Raw genomic sequence first — 19,446 nt, 5'->3', positions numbered from 1 at the left:
TATTTAAATTTTACATGTTGCCACAGGGTTATTTTAATTTAAAATTGTATCGTGAATGTTCAAAAACGACTCAAAAGTTATTTTAGGCGCTAAAACTTAAATTTTAGCCCCCGGTTACATAGAAACTCGTTTTGAAATTCCCACCTTAGGATTTTTTAGGAACTTTTGCTTCTTTGTGATAGATGCCGCCACTGCATGGGTTATTTTTTTGACAGTTCATGAGCAGACGATTTTCTTACTCTCACGTTGTGAACCATGACAAAGTTGCTAAATTTTTAATTCCTCTTGTTTAATGGCTATATTTAATCATCGAAGTTACTTATAATGTAATACGATAGATTTTTATAAAGTAGATGAAATTAGAAAGTAATAATTTATTGCATTTACGCAAAGTTTTTACATATTTAGAATCGAAAGGGTTTATAACGCAACTCCATAATAAGTTTAGCCTTGGTTTCTTGGGACACCAATTAAAACAGAATCTGACGGCAGAATGGTAGCTGAATGGATATTTATTGATTTTTGCGCGACAGAGGGTGCTTAACCTAGCTAATTAAATTTTCTTTAATATCCCAAGGAGACATTCTGTTCAGAGATCGGAAAGCTTTCACATAATACCTAGCCATCTGCCTTTCAAACTTAACGGTGTGTTTTGGTAATTCTTGTGTATTTAATAATATTTTAAGTCTTTATGCTTAATAATTTACAGATATATTTCATTTTTATCCGACTGTATCGAAACTTTTGAAAGCTCGGGAACCATTTGGTTACTTTCATAGTAGCCGTAATGAAAGTAATTTAAACAGTAGTGTTCGTAATAACGCTCTCTTAGAGAAATGGTACATTCATTTTTTATTCAAAGCGACGTGAAATGTATTTAACAAACTAACAAAATTTTTTTAGGGACGAAAGTGAGCTCTTAGGGCTTCAAGTACTGTTCTTTTGTTCAAAAAAGAAATGCCATCGTTGGTTAGATCATTGGGTTAGAGAGAGATTATCGTGGTGGAGAGAGGTGAATTACAAAAAACTCTTTTTCTAGTCAGATTTAAACTAATTATTTGTTAGTTTAGTGGAACACCATCTAATTTCCAATTCAGTGACCTTAAAACTGATTCACTTAGTCAAGAAATTAAAATTTATTTCAATTTGAATGAACAACAAATTCCAATAGAAGTTATAAGTACTCTCAAAGGCAGCTCTCCTGAAAACATAACGGACAATTCGCTTAATTCAAATTTGAACGTAATCAGTTGTGAAACAATTGCTGAAAATGTCGCACTGTCTTTATTAGTTGACTCTTACAAGGAAAAATCTAATAATACAGTAAGATTTTTAAAAGTTTTATATAATCATTATCATGTTTCTGTTTACAATAGTTTATCCCCTTATTTTGAAGGTTTTGCAATTAAATCATCGAATAACTCCGTACAAAGTTGCTATTGCAATTGCGGAAAGTGAAGATTTTGAAGTTACTAAAAAGCTACGAGGACTAGCGTCGTTTATACGCAACGATTTACTAAGAGTTGATATATTTAGTTTTCCCAATCCTAATTTACTCTCGCAAGAATTAACTTTAGGGGAACAACTTTTAAGGTAAGACATTGTTTTCAAGTTAGTTTTTAAAAAATGTCATTTTAGTTGTGGCAGCATTAACGTTAAAAATTTTATATAGTTTCGATGAAATTGGTCTTCCTTATTCTATCGTCATAAGTCAAAGCGTATTAAGAACGGGTATAGTTGGTCTGCGAAATCGGAATACAATGTTACTGGAGCAAGTACACGTTTCAGAGATAAAAACTTATTTGTTACGCTATTTACAGTACAAAGTTTACGATCAAACCTAGCTTGTTAATTAAATTATTTGATAAAATAAATTATGTAGGTTTTAATTTTATTTTCATGATTTTTATTTTCGTTTTATTTTAAAATAACGCTAAAAATAAACCACGGAAACGGGGAAAATTTAATTAAAATGTAGTATTTAGATTGTAGATGTCGTTACGCTCTCAAATAATAACTAAACAAAATGGCGTCCTACAAAACCGCTTAATTTGATTTTACATCTTTGTAGTCTGATTAGAACCTAATAATAAACCAAATTAGATTAAATTCAGATGGAAACTTATTACTTTTCTTCAGACGTTTATGATAAACATATATCGAAAATGGTGATAATCTTTCTACTTATTAATCGCGAAATAGATTAGGACTTAGGCCTTCAACCCTGCCCATTATGTAGGGCAGGAAGATGTCTTTTTCCGAACTTCCCTACGCGCGACCGTCAAAATGTTTCAAAGCGAAAAAAATAGCGCTGTATAATCCCCATACAAAAACCGCAGTAATGCTCCTCTTAAATTGATAAATTATTATCAATTAGATACTGAGAAACGGCGTCGCGGATGGGAGGGACTCGGAGTTCCGGTCCCTTCTCTCAGTCTTCTTCCCTTATTCGCGGCTCGCGTCTTTTAGCTTATTTAACGCGTACGATCCAGTGTCATTTTTATATAAAAGTAATTTTTAGGAGCCCCCAGCAATAACCAAGATGGCGTCCTACAAGTTATGGATTCGTAACGCCTCCCAAGTTGTGCAAGTTGTCAATAATAGGCGAAAATGCGTTCTGGGCAAAGAAGCCATGAACAATATAGCAGTTCTGCAAGCAGACGACAGCGGAGGCGTTAGCGTCATCATTGATAAGTAAAAAAATAATATTTGTAGATGTCGTCTCTGTGTGACGTAATTTTTACTTCCCCTTCTTTCCCCCATTTGTACTTTGCCAAGTTTGCATTACTTGCTTTTTTTCTGAGGAGTCTAGACAATTTTGTTTACGGGATTTTAAATCTCAGATTGATTTGGGCAAATATGAAACTACTTTTAAGATTTTAAAGTATAATTTTGGGATTTCCAAGTTACTTCTTTTTTAATTTCACATGGTTTTAAATATTAATACAGTCAAAACTTATTCACTATTTTATAATTTTAATTTAAACCCTTTATTGTGCGATAAAAATGAATTTATAAGAGTCATTTATTTGGTAGCTTGTAAATAAATAAAGTGATTTTTTAGACAGGCTTACTTTATTATTTCAACATTAAGAAAATATGACATTCCTAAGACTTAATTCAGTGACATTTCTTATGATATATATAACCCATATCAGCATGAATGATTGTTACCAGTATTGCAAGAAAAAACTTCCTATCAATTCATTGTGGCGCCATCTACGGCAGTTTTTAGAAAGTTTTATCCAAAATGAATTAACGTTCACTGAGGATGTGAAAACAGCACCCTATTAACTTCGTGTTTTACGGTAGAAAAGCCACGCCTCTTAACGGGGGAAGGCGTACTTTCGCCTCGTAATCGAAGGCTATTTCCATGGATTAAACACTGTGTTTAATCCATGCTATTTCCCTCTCCCGGTAGGCGGAGAATATCGTCCGTAAATCACGAAAACAGAGGCTATAGTGGTGGCACCTGCATGTTCTCAGTTATCGTTAATCCATTCTTGGTTTTATAGAAACTTCTGATAGTAGATGGCGTGTTAGTCTCTGCATTTGTGCAGACGATATTACTAAAATGTTTTATTTTTGCTTCACGAATGCGCCTCTATCCAACCTCATTTAATATTTTTATCCCCACAATGGCGCTACACAACACTAGAGGGCTTACCCCCTTCTATTGAATATAGGAGCGCGACGCACGCTCGGTGGCACGTTTATCGCGCCGTTATACAAGCAGCCGTTAATCCCCCTAGTGTTTTGTGGCGCCATCTTCAGCATTGTCGTCTTCATTACCATCAGCTCAAAACCGGGTAATATTTGAACTTGTAGTTCGGGTAACATCGCTGATGTCGACATGGACGCTAATGTCATAGCCAGGTACGGATTGAAGACATTCGAGAACGTTATAGAGGCCACTGGGATGACGGTCATGCCGGGTTTCGTCGACGCCCACACTCATCCCGTCTGGGCCGGTGACAGGGTCCAAGAATTCGCTCAGAAGGTGACCTGGTCTTGTCCCAGATTGACATGTTTACGCTATTAGCATACCACCGTAAATGTATTCATTTCAACCATGAATATCGAACTATATCATTACCTTTTCTACCATCTGGAGCTGGGATGGGCGGTGCCTTTCCGTGTTCTACGTAATCACTTGAGCCAATCGATTCGATCCACAAAACGTTTCGGAGATTACGCGTTTACTTTAAAATTACTCATCATTCTTAGAAAATTACCTCTACTACCAAAAAATCAGTTGTTAATCTTAAATAAAGGTATCTGCTGTTAACATTTTTGCCCATTTTAAAACTATGGAAAAGATGCGATTTAAGACTTCACGAAATACGTTTCCAGCTAAGCCTTGGCAATACGCGAGTTTAACCGCCATCTATCGGCTTTAAAAATAATTATTAGGATGATACTTGTCACAACAAAGGGAAGCCTAAGCTGACGTCATATGTCACCGAGGTCACACTGAGATACTACGTCAAAGTACCATCCTGGTCTAATTGCGCCTGTTCAAGGTATTATTGAAACTCGTTTATTAAACTAGCCAAATTTGAAAACGTTGTCCGTCAAAACAATTTTGATATCGAGGCCCCTCCCATACCTGCTACCAAATCGACATAAAACCCAAAAGTGTGACAGCCCTACCTTAGCGCATTTTGAGAGATTTACTGAGAGCTAGTCTCACCATCGACTACAAAGCCAACCAGATTTCTAGTATTGCAGGCTTTCTCTTTGGTCTGTGGACTAATTTGTTTTGACGCGATTTTCTCTCGCCTCTTTAGTCGGGCATATACGTTCTAAAACGCTACACTTGGTGGCGCTGGAGTGTGGAGAATTTTAAATTTTGATGACGTATTCGTAACCCCCTCTCCCACACTACTTTTACTTCGCTCTTATTTATATCCATTGCCATATTTCCCATTGTACTAACAACTTAACAAGGAGACATCCCGATGTGTTTCTCCCCTATTTTGTCAAACTCGGCGGTTCAGAAGACCTACATGCACCTTGAAAGCTCCTAAAGGGAAAAGTTTCAATGGCCATTCGTTTTGACATGCCAACCAAAAATGTTTTTCACAACTCAAGTTTAAACTTTCTCTACGCAAAATAGCATGGCAAAATCACGGATTGTTATTTTTAAAAAATGTTAAAGTTTAAATTTTGAGGGTAAAATTGGGTAAAACAATGGGGTAAAATTGATAAAATTGGGAAAAATCGAGAAAAATGGGTAAAATCAGTAAAATTTCGGTCAAATCGTAAGGCTTTACAGTGCGTGATTTTGCATAGAGAAAGTTTAAACTTGAGTTGTGAAAACCATTTTTGGTTGCCATGGAAAAATGAATGGCCATTAAAATTATTCCATTTTCAAAATCGGGGAGAATAACCTCGGGATGTCTCCTTGTAAGTGTAGTTAAGTACGGGACCTCAGCGTCATCGTAGGATAAAGGTGGGGCTTCGTTAAGCCTTGGTCTCCATCTTCCTGCTCATAAATGGGGGGCCTCCAAGGGTCACTTATCACAGGTACTCCAGTTGGTCAAATCCTGCACTGCATACATCGCTTTTTCCGCGACTGAGGCCAGAGTACCTAATGGCCGTTCGATATACATGGTTGAAATGACTGAATGAATGATGAACACGATAAATGAGCCGCGTTTCTTAGCTCGCTGGTGCTACCTACATGGACATCTACCGAGCGGGTGGCGGCATTCACTTCACGGTCGAAAAGACGAGGGACGCGGAGGACGAAGATCTGCTGCAGTCGCTGGTGAAAAGGTTGTCTTGCATGCTGAGGGCCGGGACGACCTTGGTAGAGGCGAAATCTGGCTATGGTCTGGACTTGGAAAGCGAACTTCGCATTCTGGGGATTATAGACCAAGCCCGGGACTTGTCCCCGGTTGAAATCTCCTCCACCTACTGCGGCGCCCACGCCGTTCCAAAGTAATTCACTTCCTTTCTTCTCCAAGTCGAGACTTGTCTAATAGCGGAAGCAATCGGTGCTTGCTCGTTGCGTCATAGGCATACGTTGTACCATATGTAACATAATCACTCGTAAGTGTGCCTCTGTGTTACATTTTCATAGAAACAATTTCAATGAGACCTGGTTTCATTGCCGAATTAAAGACTAGGCCTACTAGGCACTGACCTATGGGCCCCAACCAACGGAAAAAAAATTGTGTACTGAAAAATCAGTGGACTTTTACTATTTCACTGGTTTTGCAGTGAAAATTTCACACACTGATAGAAACTTGTCGAGGTTAACGGTAATAGTTAGTGTAGGGAGCTGTTGGCCAGCGCGGCATGAAGGGCTTGCCACCACCCTCCTACGCATTGTAACCCGGCCACCTGAATTAAGGGCTTTCAAAGTCGCTTGATGGCTTAGGCCTAAAGTGTGTGCCTTGGGTATTAGCCTGGCTGATTATTATTATTATTATTATCAATGGATTTTTCACTGATTCGGCTTAGGATAAAAACATATCAAGCTTGTTGCTTTATTATTTGAAAAATCTTTATTCTCGTGACATAAGCTCAGCTTCGGGACACGCGCGTTTGGCGTTTTTACGCTTTCCTACCATAGGCCCCCACCCACTTAGTGCCTAGGGCCCCACCTTCAGTAAATGCGGCACTGCCTGGTTTCACACGGAACATACAATAAGGGGACCCAAAAATACAAACACTCTATAAGATAATATTAACCTCGTACCCTAGATTCGTTATAACAGCCTCGCGCGTAGTCAATAGCGTTTGCCCACTTCCTGCTGGAACTCCGAAAAAATTAGCTCCATAGTTACTATGGTAAACAAATATAAATAAAACCACAGCCAACTTTGATGCCATGCTCTTTCGCCCAACAACGAGTCATCAAAGTAAGCCATGATAAGACTATGACAACTAGGAGCAACAAACACCAGGAAAACGCAGCTAGCCTTTAAACACGCTAACGCAGTGTTGTGTACAAATTTCATTGGAGGAACCTTTACGCTGAGCGCTTTACGGAAAGGGGGAATACAATTTTCGAATTTTCCCCTTCAACGGCAGCAGGCGCTAAGGCGTCTAACCAATGAAACATGTACGAAAGAAAATGCACGACTTTTGACGAGTTGCGTTCCCCTTGTGTGGGGTGCTGTGTTTGTTGCTTCTAGATGGCAGCGACCGATGAAGGCCGATTTTTCGGAGGTCACGTGCGGGAAGTGGGTAAACGCTTCGTTACAAAATCGTCAATCGCAAAGCTCTCAGAATTCGAATCTAGGATACGCAGTTCAGTATTATCTTTGGTTAATGTTAAAATCGCCCGTTTTCAAAATCCTCTTAACTAACTTCCGCTTTACTAGCTGATGACGCGTTTTTCGTCACGGAATTGCAATTTAGGTCCCGTGAACAAGATTTCATCTAGGAGTAACAAACACAACACCCCACACAAGGAGAACGCCAACCGTCCAAAGTCGTGGATTTTCTTGTGTACATTTTTAATTTGTTAGACGCTTTAGCGCCTGCTGCCGTCGGAAAGGGAAAATTATGAAATTGTCTCCCCCCCCCCCGCCCGTAAAACGTTCAGCGTAAAGGCTCGTCCAATGAAATTTGTACACAATACTGCGTTAGCGTGTTTAAAGGCTAGCTGCGTTCTCCTTGTGTTTGTTACTCCTAGGTTTCATTAACGAAAGTGCTTTTATGATTATGTTACACATGGTTGTAGGTAAACTACGCCTTAAAAAAAAAGGTTGCCATGACATTATTTTACGTCACAGATAACGAGACAAAACGCCGCACGTGACCCCCGAGGCGTCTTAAGCCACGTTCACACTAGAGCCTAAAACCCAGTTTATGTCGGTTTGAATGTCAGTTTTGACCGCCTACGATAATTCTTGGTTCACACTTGCGAAATCGCTTCACCCCGGTTCGCTTATAGCCAAGGCTTAACGCCATTTCAAATTATGACTAGAATTTTGAAAATACTAAAATGTATCCCAAAGCAATTAGTTAAGCATGTTTAATATACATATAGTAATATTATTTGACATTGTTTAGAATTTATCCCCATTATTTTTGAAAATACGAGCAATTTTACTTCCCTGCCTTGTCGTTTTGAAAGCGATTCTAAGCGAACTGACTTGGACGAGTTGCTTCCCGAACAAACACGAAGCGATTTCTCACGTTGGTTTTAAAAACTAGTTATCTAAACATAGCGAATTTAGGGGTATGTGTGAACGTAGCTTTTATGTCATGGTAGACATAAACCCTTTTAACATGACAACGAAAATAGGCCACGCTCACGAGCAATCTACAAATATATTATGTGCTATCCTGCTAATGTTATTCGCTCGAAACATGTACCTTCCCGGGATCCCATTGATTTTTCAAAAAACGTTTGGGAACAAAACATTGATTTTATAATACTATTTCATCGGGAATATATGCTTTATCAATAGTTAAACATCCCCACGCAGTGTATTTTTCACATTTTATACCTTCAAACGAAGAATTAGACTAAATTTTGAGCCTTGATGCGATTTGGTTGGAAATTCTCGCCCAACGGAATCAGAGTCAAGCCTGCGAAGGTTCACGTTTCATACTTATACTTATCTCTTAAAGGGAATATAATCTCAACGCATTCTTTATGTAAGACCCCGTCTCCAATTCACTAACTAGCGCCAGAAATATCTAAAGCCATATGTAGAGTCCAATATTGGAAGTGTTGGTGTTCCACACCAAACACAAGATGAGCCGCGTTCGATCCCAGCTTGTGGCACTGGGTGCAAAACTCAGAACTAATCCTTCTGCGTTGAGTTTGCAAGTTTTCTCCCCACTGTTCTTCGGTTTCCCCTTTCCATAAAAACTTGTAGAGGTTAGCGGTAATAGTAAGTGTAGGGAGCTGTTGGCTCGCGTGGCAGGAAGGGCTTGCCACGTCGCTTGATGACTTAGGCCTAAGGTGTTGCCAAGGGTATTTAATTTACTTTCAGAGCCAAGAGTCTTATGAAAATATTTTACGCCTACACCTGTGCAGATTTGACTGTGTAAAAGGATTTGAAATTAATTTACTTCCCCCCACAATTACGACCCTCATTTTTAAAACTATACATTCTCCTTTTAATTTTAAATCTCTATTTTACTGTTTGCCCCAGGTTTACATAATGATTTGTAGAAATCGAGGGGGTAGTCACTCGTAAATATTTTGTACACCTGATGACTGATTTTCGTATAACAATGGGTGAATACCAGTGACTGCTCATAAGTTTACCATTTTCAGATCCCCATTTTGAAGCCATTCAAACTCTCTAATACCGACAGCAATTTTCGAAATTTTAATTTTATAAAATTAGGGGCATGGTTATTTAACTTTTTAAGAGGTTGGGCTACGATACTTGGCAGCTAGGAGCAACAAACACAGCACCCCACACAAGACTAGCTGATTATTATTATTATACCCAAGGTTATATTCCCTTTAAGAAATATATTATTAGATGGTATAAATTATACCGTACAATTGGTGTCTAAGTACTTGAGCTTGATATACCGTTGTTTCGTTGTCGCGCAGGGGTAAAACGAGCCTGCAAGTGACCGACGAAATCGTGAAAGTCCATATTCCGGAAATAGGCAAGCGACTTCGTTCCGGTCAGCTGCGAGTGGACAGTTTGGACGTCTTTTGCGAAAAGGGAGTTTTCGAATTGGACGAATCCAAACGAATTTTGCAAGCCGGCAGAGATGTCGGGCTGAGACTGAACTTCCACGGTGACGAGTTGAACGCCCTGGGCGCGGCTGAGGTACAGTCTATCCTTGAGCGTTTCCTTGCCGTTTTCTAAAACATCTTTTTTACATTGCGTTTAAGATGGGTGCTCAATTGAACGCGGAAGCTATTTCTCATTTGGAAGAAATCACCGACGAAGGGATTGCCGCTCTTGCCAAGGCCCAGACAGCGGCGGTCATCTTACCAACCACCGCTTTCACCCTGCGCCTGCGTCCACCCCCTGTCCGTAAAATGATCGACGAAGGAGTCATTGTGGCGCTGGGTACCGACTACAACCCCAACGCTTACTGTTTCTCAATGGTTGGTATAGCTATCAGGGGTGCCCAAATGCTCGATCTTTAGTACATGGCCATCTTGACCTTGAAAATGGCCATCACGACCTTGATAATGGCCATCTCTACCTTCATAATGGAAATTTCAAAATGTTTATCTCTAAAATATTATATTATATTATATTACACATTATATTATATTATATTATATTATATTACACATTATATTATATTATATTATATTACACATTATATTATATTACACATTATATTATATTACACATTATATTATATTACACATTATATTATATTACACATTATATTATATTATATTATATATTAGATTAGATTAGATTAGATTATATACTATATACTATATATTGTATATTATATGATATATATTATATATTACGTAACAATATATATTATATATTACGTAACAATATATATTATATATTACGTAACAATATATATGATATATTATATATTACATAATATTATATATTACGTAATATTATATATGATATATTATATATTACATAATATTATATATTACGTAATATTATATATGATATATTATATATTACATAATATTATATATTACGTAATATTATATATGATATATTATATATTACATAATATTATATATTACGTAATATTATATATGATATATTATATATTACATAATATTATATATTACGTAATATTATATATGATATATTATATATTACATAATATTATATATTACGTAATATTATATATGATATATTATATATTACGTAATATTATATGTTACGTAATATTATACAGGGTGGCTTAGGTATTTGTGGCCAATACCTTCTATGGGAGAGTATTATTCTACTGAAAATATTTTTTTCCCTACTATCTATCTGGTTAAACTATTAAAATGAAATGTTAAATGAAGAAAGATAAAAATTACTGGTTTGCGGGAGAAATAAGGAGTTTAGCTTTGACCTTTGTATGCTTCTTCGAAAATTTACCAATAGAAAGGTCAATTCAAAGAGATTATTTTAATTTTATTTGCTTATTTCACCCGCAAACCAAAAATTGTTCTCTTTCTTAAAGGGAATATAACCTCTGGTATTTCTGTCGCCCTCCGAGGGTTCCAATATTGTCCGCTGCCTCCCATGGCTTTTCACACCTGCGGCGCTGATAATCGCTGATTGTGAAGGGAATAAAGGAAATTGATTAGGTCTTCCATAAAGAACGCGTTGGAGGTTCTATTCCCTTTAAGGGAACATTATTTTTGTAAAGTCGAGTAGATGAATTTTTCGGGCAATAGCTATGATTGTGCCTTGAAATAACAGATTATTTTACGACGAATATGTTCATTTTTTCGATTTAGGCCACCGTTTCGAAGTTACAAAACAATTGATGTATGGACGACCCCTTCATTTAACATTTCATTTTAATACCTTAACCAGATAGTAGGGAAAAAACTATTTACAGTGGAATAATACTATCCCATAGAAGTTATTGGCCACAAATAGCTAAGCCATCCTGTATATGATATATTATATATTACATAATATTATATATTATATATTTCATATTATATATTATATATTATATATTTCATATTATATATTATATATTTCATATTATATATTATATATTTCATATTATATATTATATATTTCATATTATATATTATATATTTCATATTATATATTATATATTTCATATTATATATTATATATTTCATATTATATATTATATATTTCATATTATATACTATATTTCATATTATATATTATATATTTCATATTATATATTATATATTTCATATTATATATTATATATTTCATATTATATATTATATATTTCATATTATATATTATATATTTCATATTATATATTATATATTTCATATTATATATTATATATTTCATATTATATATTATATATTTCATATTATATATTATATATTTCATATTATATATTATATATTTCATATTATATATTATATATTTCATATTATATATTATATATTACATATTATATTATAAAAAATAAATAGTTCAAAAATGGCCATCTCGACCTTGAGAATGCTGATCTCGACCTTCAAAAAGTTCATCTTTAAGGTCGCTAACTTGGTCACCCCTGGGCCGCGTCAAAATTCTGAGAAGGAATTCTTCTCTTGAGAAGAGTTCTTCGTGAGAATTTTTCTCCCAGCTAAAATGCGTCAAATGTAAAAAGATTCTTCTAAAGATGGCGGCTTACGATAATCCCACGAACGTAGTAAACTAAGCCTTTGACAATAAATATTATTTTTACACGATTTCACGACAAAATATGAAGGAAAGAAAAGATTTTATTTATAATTTAAAAGGAAAGGTTTCATAGGAAATTAACTAACCATTCTAAATTCTCTTAAATTAATTTTCGTCCACAAAAATATCATAATGTTTATTTTCTTCAGCATCAAGTAAACTTATTAGAATATCAGCTGCCATTTTTATTTGTAATTTGACCGAGTGAGAATGCTCGGAGGCATTCTCACTATTCTCGTGAGAAGAGATTACGTCACCTCCTGTGAGAAGGACCGTGAAAATTTTGAAAAGTTAGAATTATCACTTTCAAGGGAAGAATTCTTAGAATTTTGACGTGCCCCAGGTATAGTCATCAGGCATCAGTAGAGTCGCTAAGGGATGATCAACCGCTGTACATTTCCTCGGGCGTAGACTAATTTATTGTGGAATTAATTAATTAATCACAAAGATATACAGCTCTCTTTAAAAAACCAAATTCGTTTTAGCGTGAACGACTGTCCTTATCCCTGATAGACCTCCGGTGGTATCGTAGTTTCTCTGTTACTATGTACACCGGTCTATAAATTCTGGCTCACTGTCCTTATCACTCTAACCAAGAATGCATTCAGGCATTGAGTTGGGAATATTAATCTAGAGGTCCAATCAAAACGTCGGATTTCAGTATTTCGCGAAACAAGTTTTTAAAAATAAGAATACTGCCGTCTGCTCCCAAATAACGAGAAAACTTTATCATTCTACCCGTGGCGCCGTCTATCTCTCAATGGTTCGTTCAAATAAGACGTGTTTTCCGGCAAAAAGATTTTTTTTTCAAAAATAATGGATGGCGCCACGGGTCATATGATAACGTTTTCTCGTCATTTTAGAGGAGACGGCACATTCGTAATTTTCAAAAACTTGTTTCGCGGGGAGCAGATTTGATTGGATCTCTAGATTAATATTCCCAACTCAATGCATTCAGGTACCTAAGAATAAAGCCTCTGGTACTATCCTCACATACTTCGTAACGTAAATTTGTCTGCTTTTAATCACATAACGTAAACATAGATGGAATTCCTCTAAAAGTCAGGGAATTTGAACGTGGGTATAAAAATCAGGGAAAAGTCAGGGATTATGAATATGGGTATAAAAGTTAGGGGATTTTAAAAATTAGTTTAAAAATCAGGGAAATGTCAGGGAATTTAATTTCGGTGGCAAATAGGAAACTTTTACTAAAATATTGGTAAAAAAATACAAAATTTTGACACAAAATAAGTCAGGGTAAATCTCTGGAGATGGTCAGGGAATTTGACTGTGAAAAAACTGTGGCAACCCTGTTTAGCGAAAGAGTGCACGAAAAATCGAAAGCAGACGAACTTTCGCTAAATAGTATGTGAGAATGGGGGCGAGGGGCTAAGCTAACCACTGTCAGATGACCTGTACACCAATTACGCGTATTCAACACTGACAAAGGTACAGACTCTAAAGATTACGGGTAATCTAATTAGTACAGTCAAAGTTATAGGGCTTGTATACCGATTACGCGGAGTGACTAGCCTCTCGGAATGTGGTTAAGGACCTCTGCAGTTCCATATTCTTAGGTACCTGGATTCATTCTTGCTCTATCGGTGAACAAACGAATGTGGCTTCAAATTTCACTAGTTTCTCAAAACTAGACTCCGGAATAGGAGCTTCAATAAAACATCTTCAAGGAAATTGCCAAGAAGTAACGTTTTCGAGAGCAAAGACCTACAAGTCTCTGTTTATATAGTGCTTGTTAAAATAATGGAAACTTTTCACCTGTAAAGAGAAAGTCGAGTTGTTGCTAAGCCTTAATATGCCAACAAAAGCTACTTGCTTGAAAGGGAACACTTAATTGTTGCATACCGTACAGGTGAAAAATTTAAATTATTTCAACAAGCACCATATAAACAGTAACTTGCAGGTCCCGGCTCTCGGAAATATTACTTCTAGGCAATTTCCTTGAAGATGTTTTATTGAAGCGTGTATTAGGACAGGGAGAAATGCCAAATTATGATTGGTCGAATCTGCTATCACGAAGTACGGAAGGGGCTGGGCTACCTGAAATTCGGGCTGAATATTTCTTATGATTCTGTTGCCCTTTAAGGCGCATGCACGGAAAACGGACCTAAACACAGAGTCGTTCATTTTCCCTGCTTTGCGTTTGGTCATTTTTGTTCGCTGATTTTCACCGCTAGAGGGATAAGGACTATCGTTTATGTGTTTTTGCTTCCGTGATATATCCATATATTTAATTATTCCAAAGTACATTTGCGTGCTCCGACTACAGCAAACGCGCATTAACATTTTACCTGGGAAAGACGTATGCCTAGATAAAGCACAGTTTTCAAGCAAAAGACAAATCTAAAATAACCGCACATTGCCAAAAATAAGACCATCTGTTTGAGAATTTCATAGAAAAACTAGAACAGCAGCGCTAAGGGACCCCACTCGAGGGTGGTGCAAAACGTAACATTGTAACTATACAGGGTGTCCACTAAAAATTATAAATAACTGAAAAACTTTTTTTATTTTAATTTAAAATTTCTATGGAACATTCCTCGTGCAGGGGGACATTTACTAGTTTAAAATTGAATAACTTTGAACCATGTCTTCAAGGTCATAAGAAAGTTGTTGTTCAAATAACTTTGATTCGACCAATCAGATGCCGAGAAATTGAAGGATAATGAATTGAACCTGATTTCTGTAAGATTGGTTGTCATGACAACAAGAAAGAATAATTAATGCCTTCCGTGACATTTCAATTGAAATGTTGAACAACACTATAAACTCCGTCGTTAAACGAGCTCAAGAATGTATCGTAGCCGAGAGTGGCAAAATTGAACCGTTGTAAACTATTCAGTATTTATTAGATTTAGTCACATTAAAACTAATCAGATTATTTTATTATCAAACACTAAATTCATTAACCTTCAATTTCTCGGCTTCTGATTGCTTAAATTTGGTCGAATCAAAGTTATTTGAAAATAGACAATAGACGCTAGCATCTAGGAGCAACAAACACAGCAACCCATACAAGGAGAACGCAACACGTCAAAAGTCGTGCATTTTCTTGCGTACAGTTTTCATTGGTTAGAGTTAGAAGTTGTAGCACCTGCTGCCGTCGGAAGGGGAAAATTCGGAAATTGTCTTCCCCCTTTCCGTAAAACGTTCAGGGTAGAGGTTCATCCAATGAAATTTGTACACAACACTGCGTTAACGTGTTTAAAGGCTAGCTGCGTTCTCCTTGTGTTGGCAGCTCCTAGCTAGCATCTAGGAGCAACAAACACAAGGAGAACGCAGCTAGCCTTTAAACACGCTAACGAAGGGTTGTGTACGAATTTCATTGGACGAGCGTCACGAGCCTTTACGCTGAACGTTTTACGGGCGGGGGGAAGACAATTTCCGAATTTTCCCCTTCCGACGGCAGCAGGCGCTAAAGCGTCTAGCCAATGAGAAATGTACACAAGAAAATCCACGACTTTTGACGGTTGCGTTCTCCTTGTGTGGGGTGTTGTGTTTGTTGCTCCTAGCTAGCATAAACTCTATTTATGTCTTATTCAAATTGTTAAAAAGTTCCACGCGCGTCTGGATATTTTAGCGTAAATGGGCTCGAGCGATTTCGCGCCTGCTCCCTCAAATAAAAAAAAAATGCTGGAGCCTTTTACGCTAAAATATTAAAGAGCGCGTGGAACATTTTAACAACTTGAACAAGACACGAATTAAAATTCAACGAGTCACCATTTTAATAAAGATCTAACCTTCATAAAAGAACTGAACTCCTACGTATTTCGTGACGAAAGCGATACATTAAAACAAGTTCGGCATTATAGAAAGGCTTATTAAAACTTTTTTGGAATTGACGACTTTTAAAATTCATTTTGCGCGTGAAAATACCTCTACATTTTATGGTCAAAAAAGCACGCAAAGAAGGCTGTGTGCCCAAGACATGTACCTGTAGTGTCGTGCGCTAAAACGTCATTTCAAAATCCGTCAATTTCTGGCTATTTTATTTAATTTAATTTTTCACTCGAAGATCTATTTGGTCCGAGTTTCGCGTCATTTGTTCGCTCGAAGACCTATCGGTACGAGCTATTAGTAAATTTTTAAATTTCTTCAAATTTGTTTAGGGTTTAGCTTTATTATCCCTTTTCATAATGGACTAATCTACTTATTCGCCAATTTTATCATCCTTTATTAAAACTTTAACATTTAAAAATTTTGCAAGCTTTCGAACCGTAGTTCCTTTTCAGGCTTTTTGCCCCTAGACCAGCGGTTCCCAAAAGGTGTCACAGGGGTTCCGAGAATTCGCAGCGCGGTCATCTTTGGTCGTGGCAACAGTCTTCTAAGATAAGTAAAAAAATGAGTTGGGGTTCCGCCAGTATTAGCTGCATAATTTAGGGTTCCATAGCAAAAAGAAATTGGGAACCGCTGCCCTAGACGACACTGTCAACTCTGATTTTTTAAGTCCAAGGAAAATCCCTTAGCGAAGATATATTTAAATGAAACCGTGGTATAGAGTAATTTCTAATTAATTTTTCGATTTCCAGCCACTGGTAATGCATTTGGCCTGCGTGACGATGCAGATGACCATGCCGGAAGCTCTTATAGCCGCCACTATCAACTCCGCCTTTGCCCTGGGAAAGTCCGCCACTCAGGGGTCGTTGGAGGTCGGAAAGGTCGCCGATTTGGTGCTTATTGACGCTCCCAGGTCAGTTCTCTTTGGTTGGAAACCCTCCACGTGGATTAAACACTAAAGGATGTTCCACGGGCGAAAAAACACGCAAATGCCCTGTCACGTCGCCACCTTGCGGCGCGAGTCCGAAAAACCGGAAATTTATTTTTTTCTCCCCTCTATACAGGGGCAAACAAACCCACGGGCTTTTAAATAAATAATGGTATCGAAAAAATAGCGGACGAATTCTAAAAATCACGGTATAAAAGTTCCAAAAAATAACAGATGGCGCTACAAACTCATATCCGGTGCCCCTGGATAGAAGAAAAACAAAAAATAACACCTAGCTAACGAGGACTTTGCCTTGGGAAGCTAGCCCGTGGAACATTCTTTAGTGTTTAATCTATGCCCTCCAGAACTTACAAGACAGCTTACGAGGGACTGGCGTTACGTCTCGTTTTCTATGTAACTGGCGACAATCACCCCTAGCTTATGTTAAACCTGGTAGCAGAATGTCGAGTTCGTTGATCCACCATTAATTTAAAGGAGAACGGTCAAGCTTTAACCAGTTAGATAGCCATATAGCCCGTTAAAAACTAAAATTTAAGGCGAAAACCGCATAAAAAAATATTAAGGGGTTTATTTTTAATAAAATAAAGAAATTTCGGGAAATTGAAAAGCGCGCGTCCGCCGCGACACCTGGTGAGAAATCGGTGAGACAGAAAAACAACGTAAAAGCGCGCGCTGCGGAAGACTCGAAAAATTTTATTTGCACGCGCGTCGTGTTTCAGTTATACGAGACCTAAGCCTAAATTGCGCGATTTTAAAAGTTAGGATAGTTCGCAAATCGCTCGCTAAGGTGCTGCTGGCGCTGGCGATACACCTTAAGATGGCGGCGAAAATTCAAACCCAAATACTTGGCGTTATTTTGCATTTCAACTTTTTAGGCCTAAAACTATTTCAAGACAAAATAAGGTACAGTCCCGATCAAATGTTTCTGGCCGTTTTCTCTTGGCAGCCATTTTATTTTAATTTTAGGTAGATAGCCGAATGAGGGCTTCTATGAAATAAAACCCCCACGAAAATAATATAAGTGAACATTAATGCCCTACCCCAATTAGGGCACGAGCAAAGTCAGAAATAGCCAAACCCCTCCAAAATGACGTCATGAAAAAAATATAATTTGTCGTGTCTAAGCTTGTTCGAAGCGTCCGAATATTCGGAAACCAAATCTGGTTTCATTTATCAAATCGGATTTGTGGTTGTCAAGTTATTGAAGAAATAGTGATGACGGAAAACATGAAAATTAACCCTTATTTAATTTTTAAGGGCTTTGTTTCATTTAAAAATTAAATAAGGGTTAATTTTCATGTTTTCCGTCATCAATATTTCTTCAATAACTTGACAACCACAAATCCGATTGGAAAAATGAAACCAGATTTGGTTTCCGAATATTCGGACGCTTCGAACCAGCTTAGACACGACAAATTATATATTTTTTCATGATGTCATTTTGGAGGGGTTTGGCTATTTCCGACTTTGCTCGCGCCCTAATTGGGGTAGGGCATCAATTTTCACCTATATTATTCTCGGGGGGGTGGGGTATTCGGCTCTCTACCTAAAATAGAAATAAAATGGCTGCCAAGAGAAAACGGCCAGAAACTTTTGATCGGGACTGTACGTGTAAGTACATTGAACGTCTTGTTGATCTTTTGATACGCAAATAAGGCGATATTTGGAAAAGCTTGACCGTTCCCCTTTAAAAGGTCATACTACTGTTAAAAATCCACCAAACCAAGTCCGACCCCTCGTTAACTTCGCACGTTCTCAATAACATAGATACGTTATCGCTAATTCCTTTTGAAATCGGTCATTTTTCAGATGGGAACATATCATATACCAACTAGGCTGCCACGACCATTTGATCAAGAAAGTATTGAAAGGTGGTAACATAGTCTTCGATAACTGCGTCGAAGTTGGTAAAATGAGCCCTTGTACCAGCACAGTAACAGCCTGAATGTGTTGACCCATTACTGCACACTTTTGAAAAGTATTAACTGTTTTTTCCCGTAGCTATAAATAAACCCGCATCTCATTTTGCCCTTAATCTCCAAATTAAATTAAATACTCAAACAAACCCACTTCCTCAGAGCATCCCATGACGTTTCATGTTTGTTGCTGAAAAATAATAAACAAAAACACCCTTTTTTTATGTTTGTGGATTTAAAAAAACATTGGAATTTAGAGATCACTTCACTTTGTTGTTGACCTTCCAATCTCGATAATATTAAACTGTTTGTTTATAGCAGTTTATTTCTCGTTATTTAACAAACACTACTTCCACCAAATCAAATTAATATAACAGGGTTGGAAAAGTCAGGGAATTTGGAAATGGTTCCAAAAAAGTCAGGGAAATTGAAAAACTGGGTTGGAAAAGTCAGGGAATTTGGAAAGGGTTCC

The 19,446-nt window shown here is 37.1% G+C and overlaps 1 protein-coding gene across 2 annotated transcripts; it reads left to right on the top strand.

Moving 5' to 3' along the window:
• Positions 1-245: 245 nt before the first annotated feature.
• LOC149966308 (putative imidazolonepropionase) lies at positions 246-19,255 on the top strand. 2 transcript variants are annotated; one of them, XM_090152769.1, is made up of 8 exons: positions 1,469-1,593; positions 2,522-2,694; positions 3,829-4,000; positions 5,669-5,946; positions 9,539-9,764; positions 9,830-10,048; positions 16,862-17,022; positions 18,868-19,255. In XM_090152769.1, exons 2-8 carry the CDS (start codon positions 2,543-2,545, stop codon positions 19,001-19,003), a joined length of 1,344 nt encoding a protein of 447 aa, XP_090008895.1. In that variant the 5' UTR covers positions 1,469-1,593; positions 2,522-2,542; the 3' UTR covers positions 19,004-19,255. The 2 variants fall into 2 exon arrangements, with proteins under 2 accessions (XP_090008904.1, XP_090008895.1); XM_090152778.1 differs by lacking the exons at positions 2,522-2,694; positions 3,829-4,000; positions 5,669-5,946; ... (2 more) ...; positions 16,862-17,022; positions 18,868-19,255 and adding exons at positions 246-496; positions 578-645; positions 710-839; ... (1 more) ...; positions 1,066-1,323; positions 1,673-1,894 and having other exon boundaries at positions 1,397-1,593.
• Positions 19,256-19,446: the final 191 nt, after the last annotated feature.

This window comes from Leiobunum rupestre, chromosome 1, assembly GCF_980474605.1.
Source record: "Leiobunum rupestre chromosome 1, qqLeiRupe1.1.hap1, whole genome shotgun sequence".
NCBI classification, from domain to species: domain Eukaryota; kingdom Metazoa; phylum Arthropoda; class Arachnida; order Opiliones; family Sclerosomatidae; genus Leiobunum; species Leiobunum rupestre.
The sequence above is the reverse complement of the archived record's forward strand: the minus strand, read 5'-3'. Positions and strand labels throughout refer to the sequence as shown.

What these genes read in the sequence shown, in the direction of transcription:
- LOC149966308 (XM_090152769.1), top strand. Translation starts at nt 2,543, where the DNA reads ATGGCGTCCTACAAGTTATGGATTCGTAACGCCTCCCAAGTTGTGCAA. An exon ending in ACGCTTACTGTTTCTCAATG is followed by an intron (nt 10,049 to 16,861) that starts GTTGGTATAGCT and finishes TTCGATTTCCAG; the next exon opens with CCACTGGTAATGCATTTGGC. An exon ending in GTGCTTATTGACGCTCCCAG is followed by an intron (nt 17,023 to 18,867) that starts GTCAGTTCTCTT and finishes GTCATTTTTCAG; the next exon opens with ATGGGAACATATCATATACC.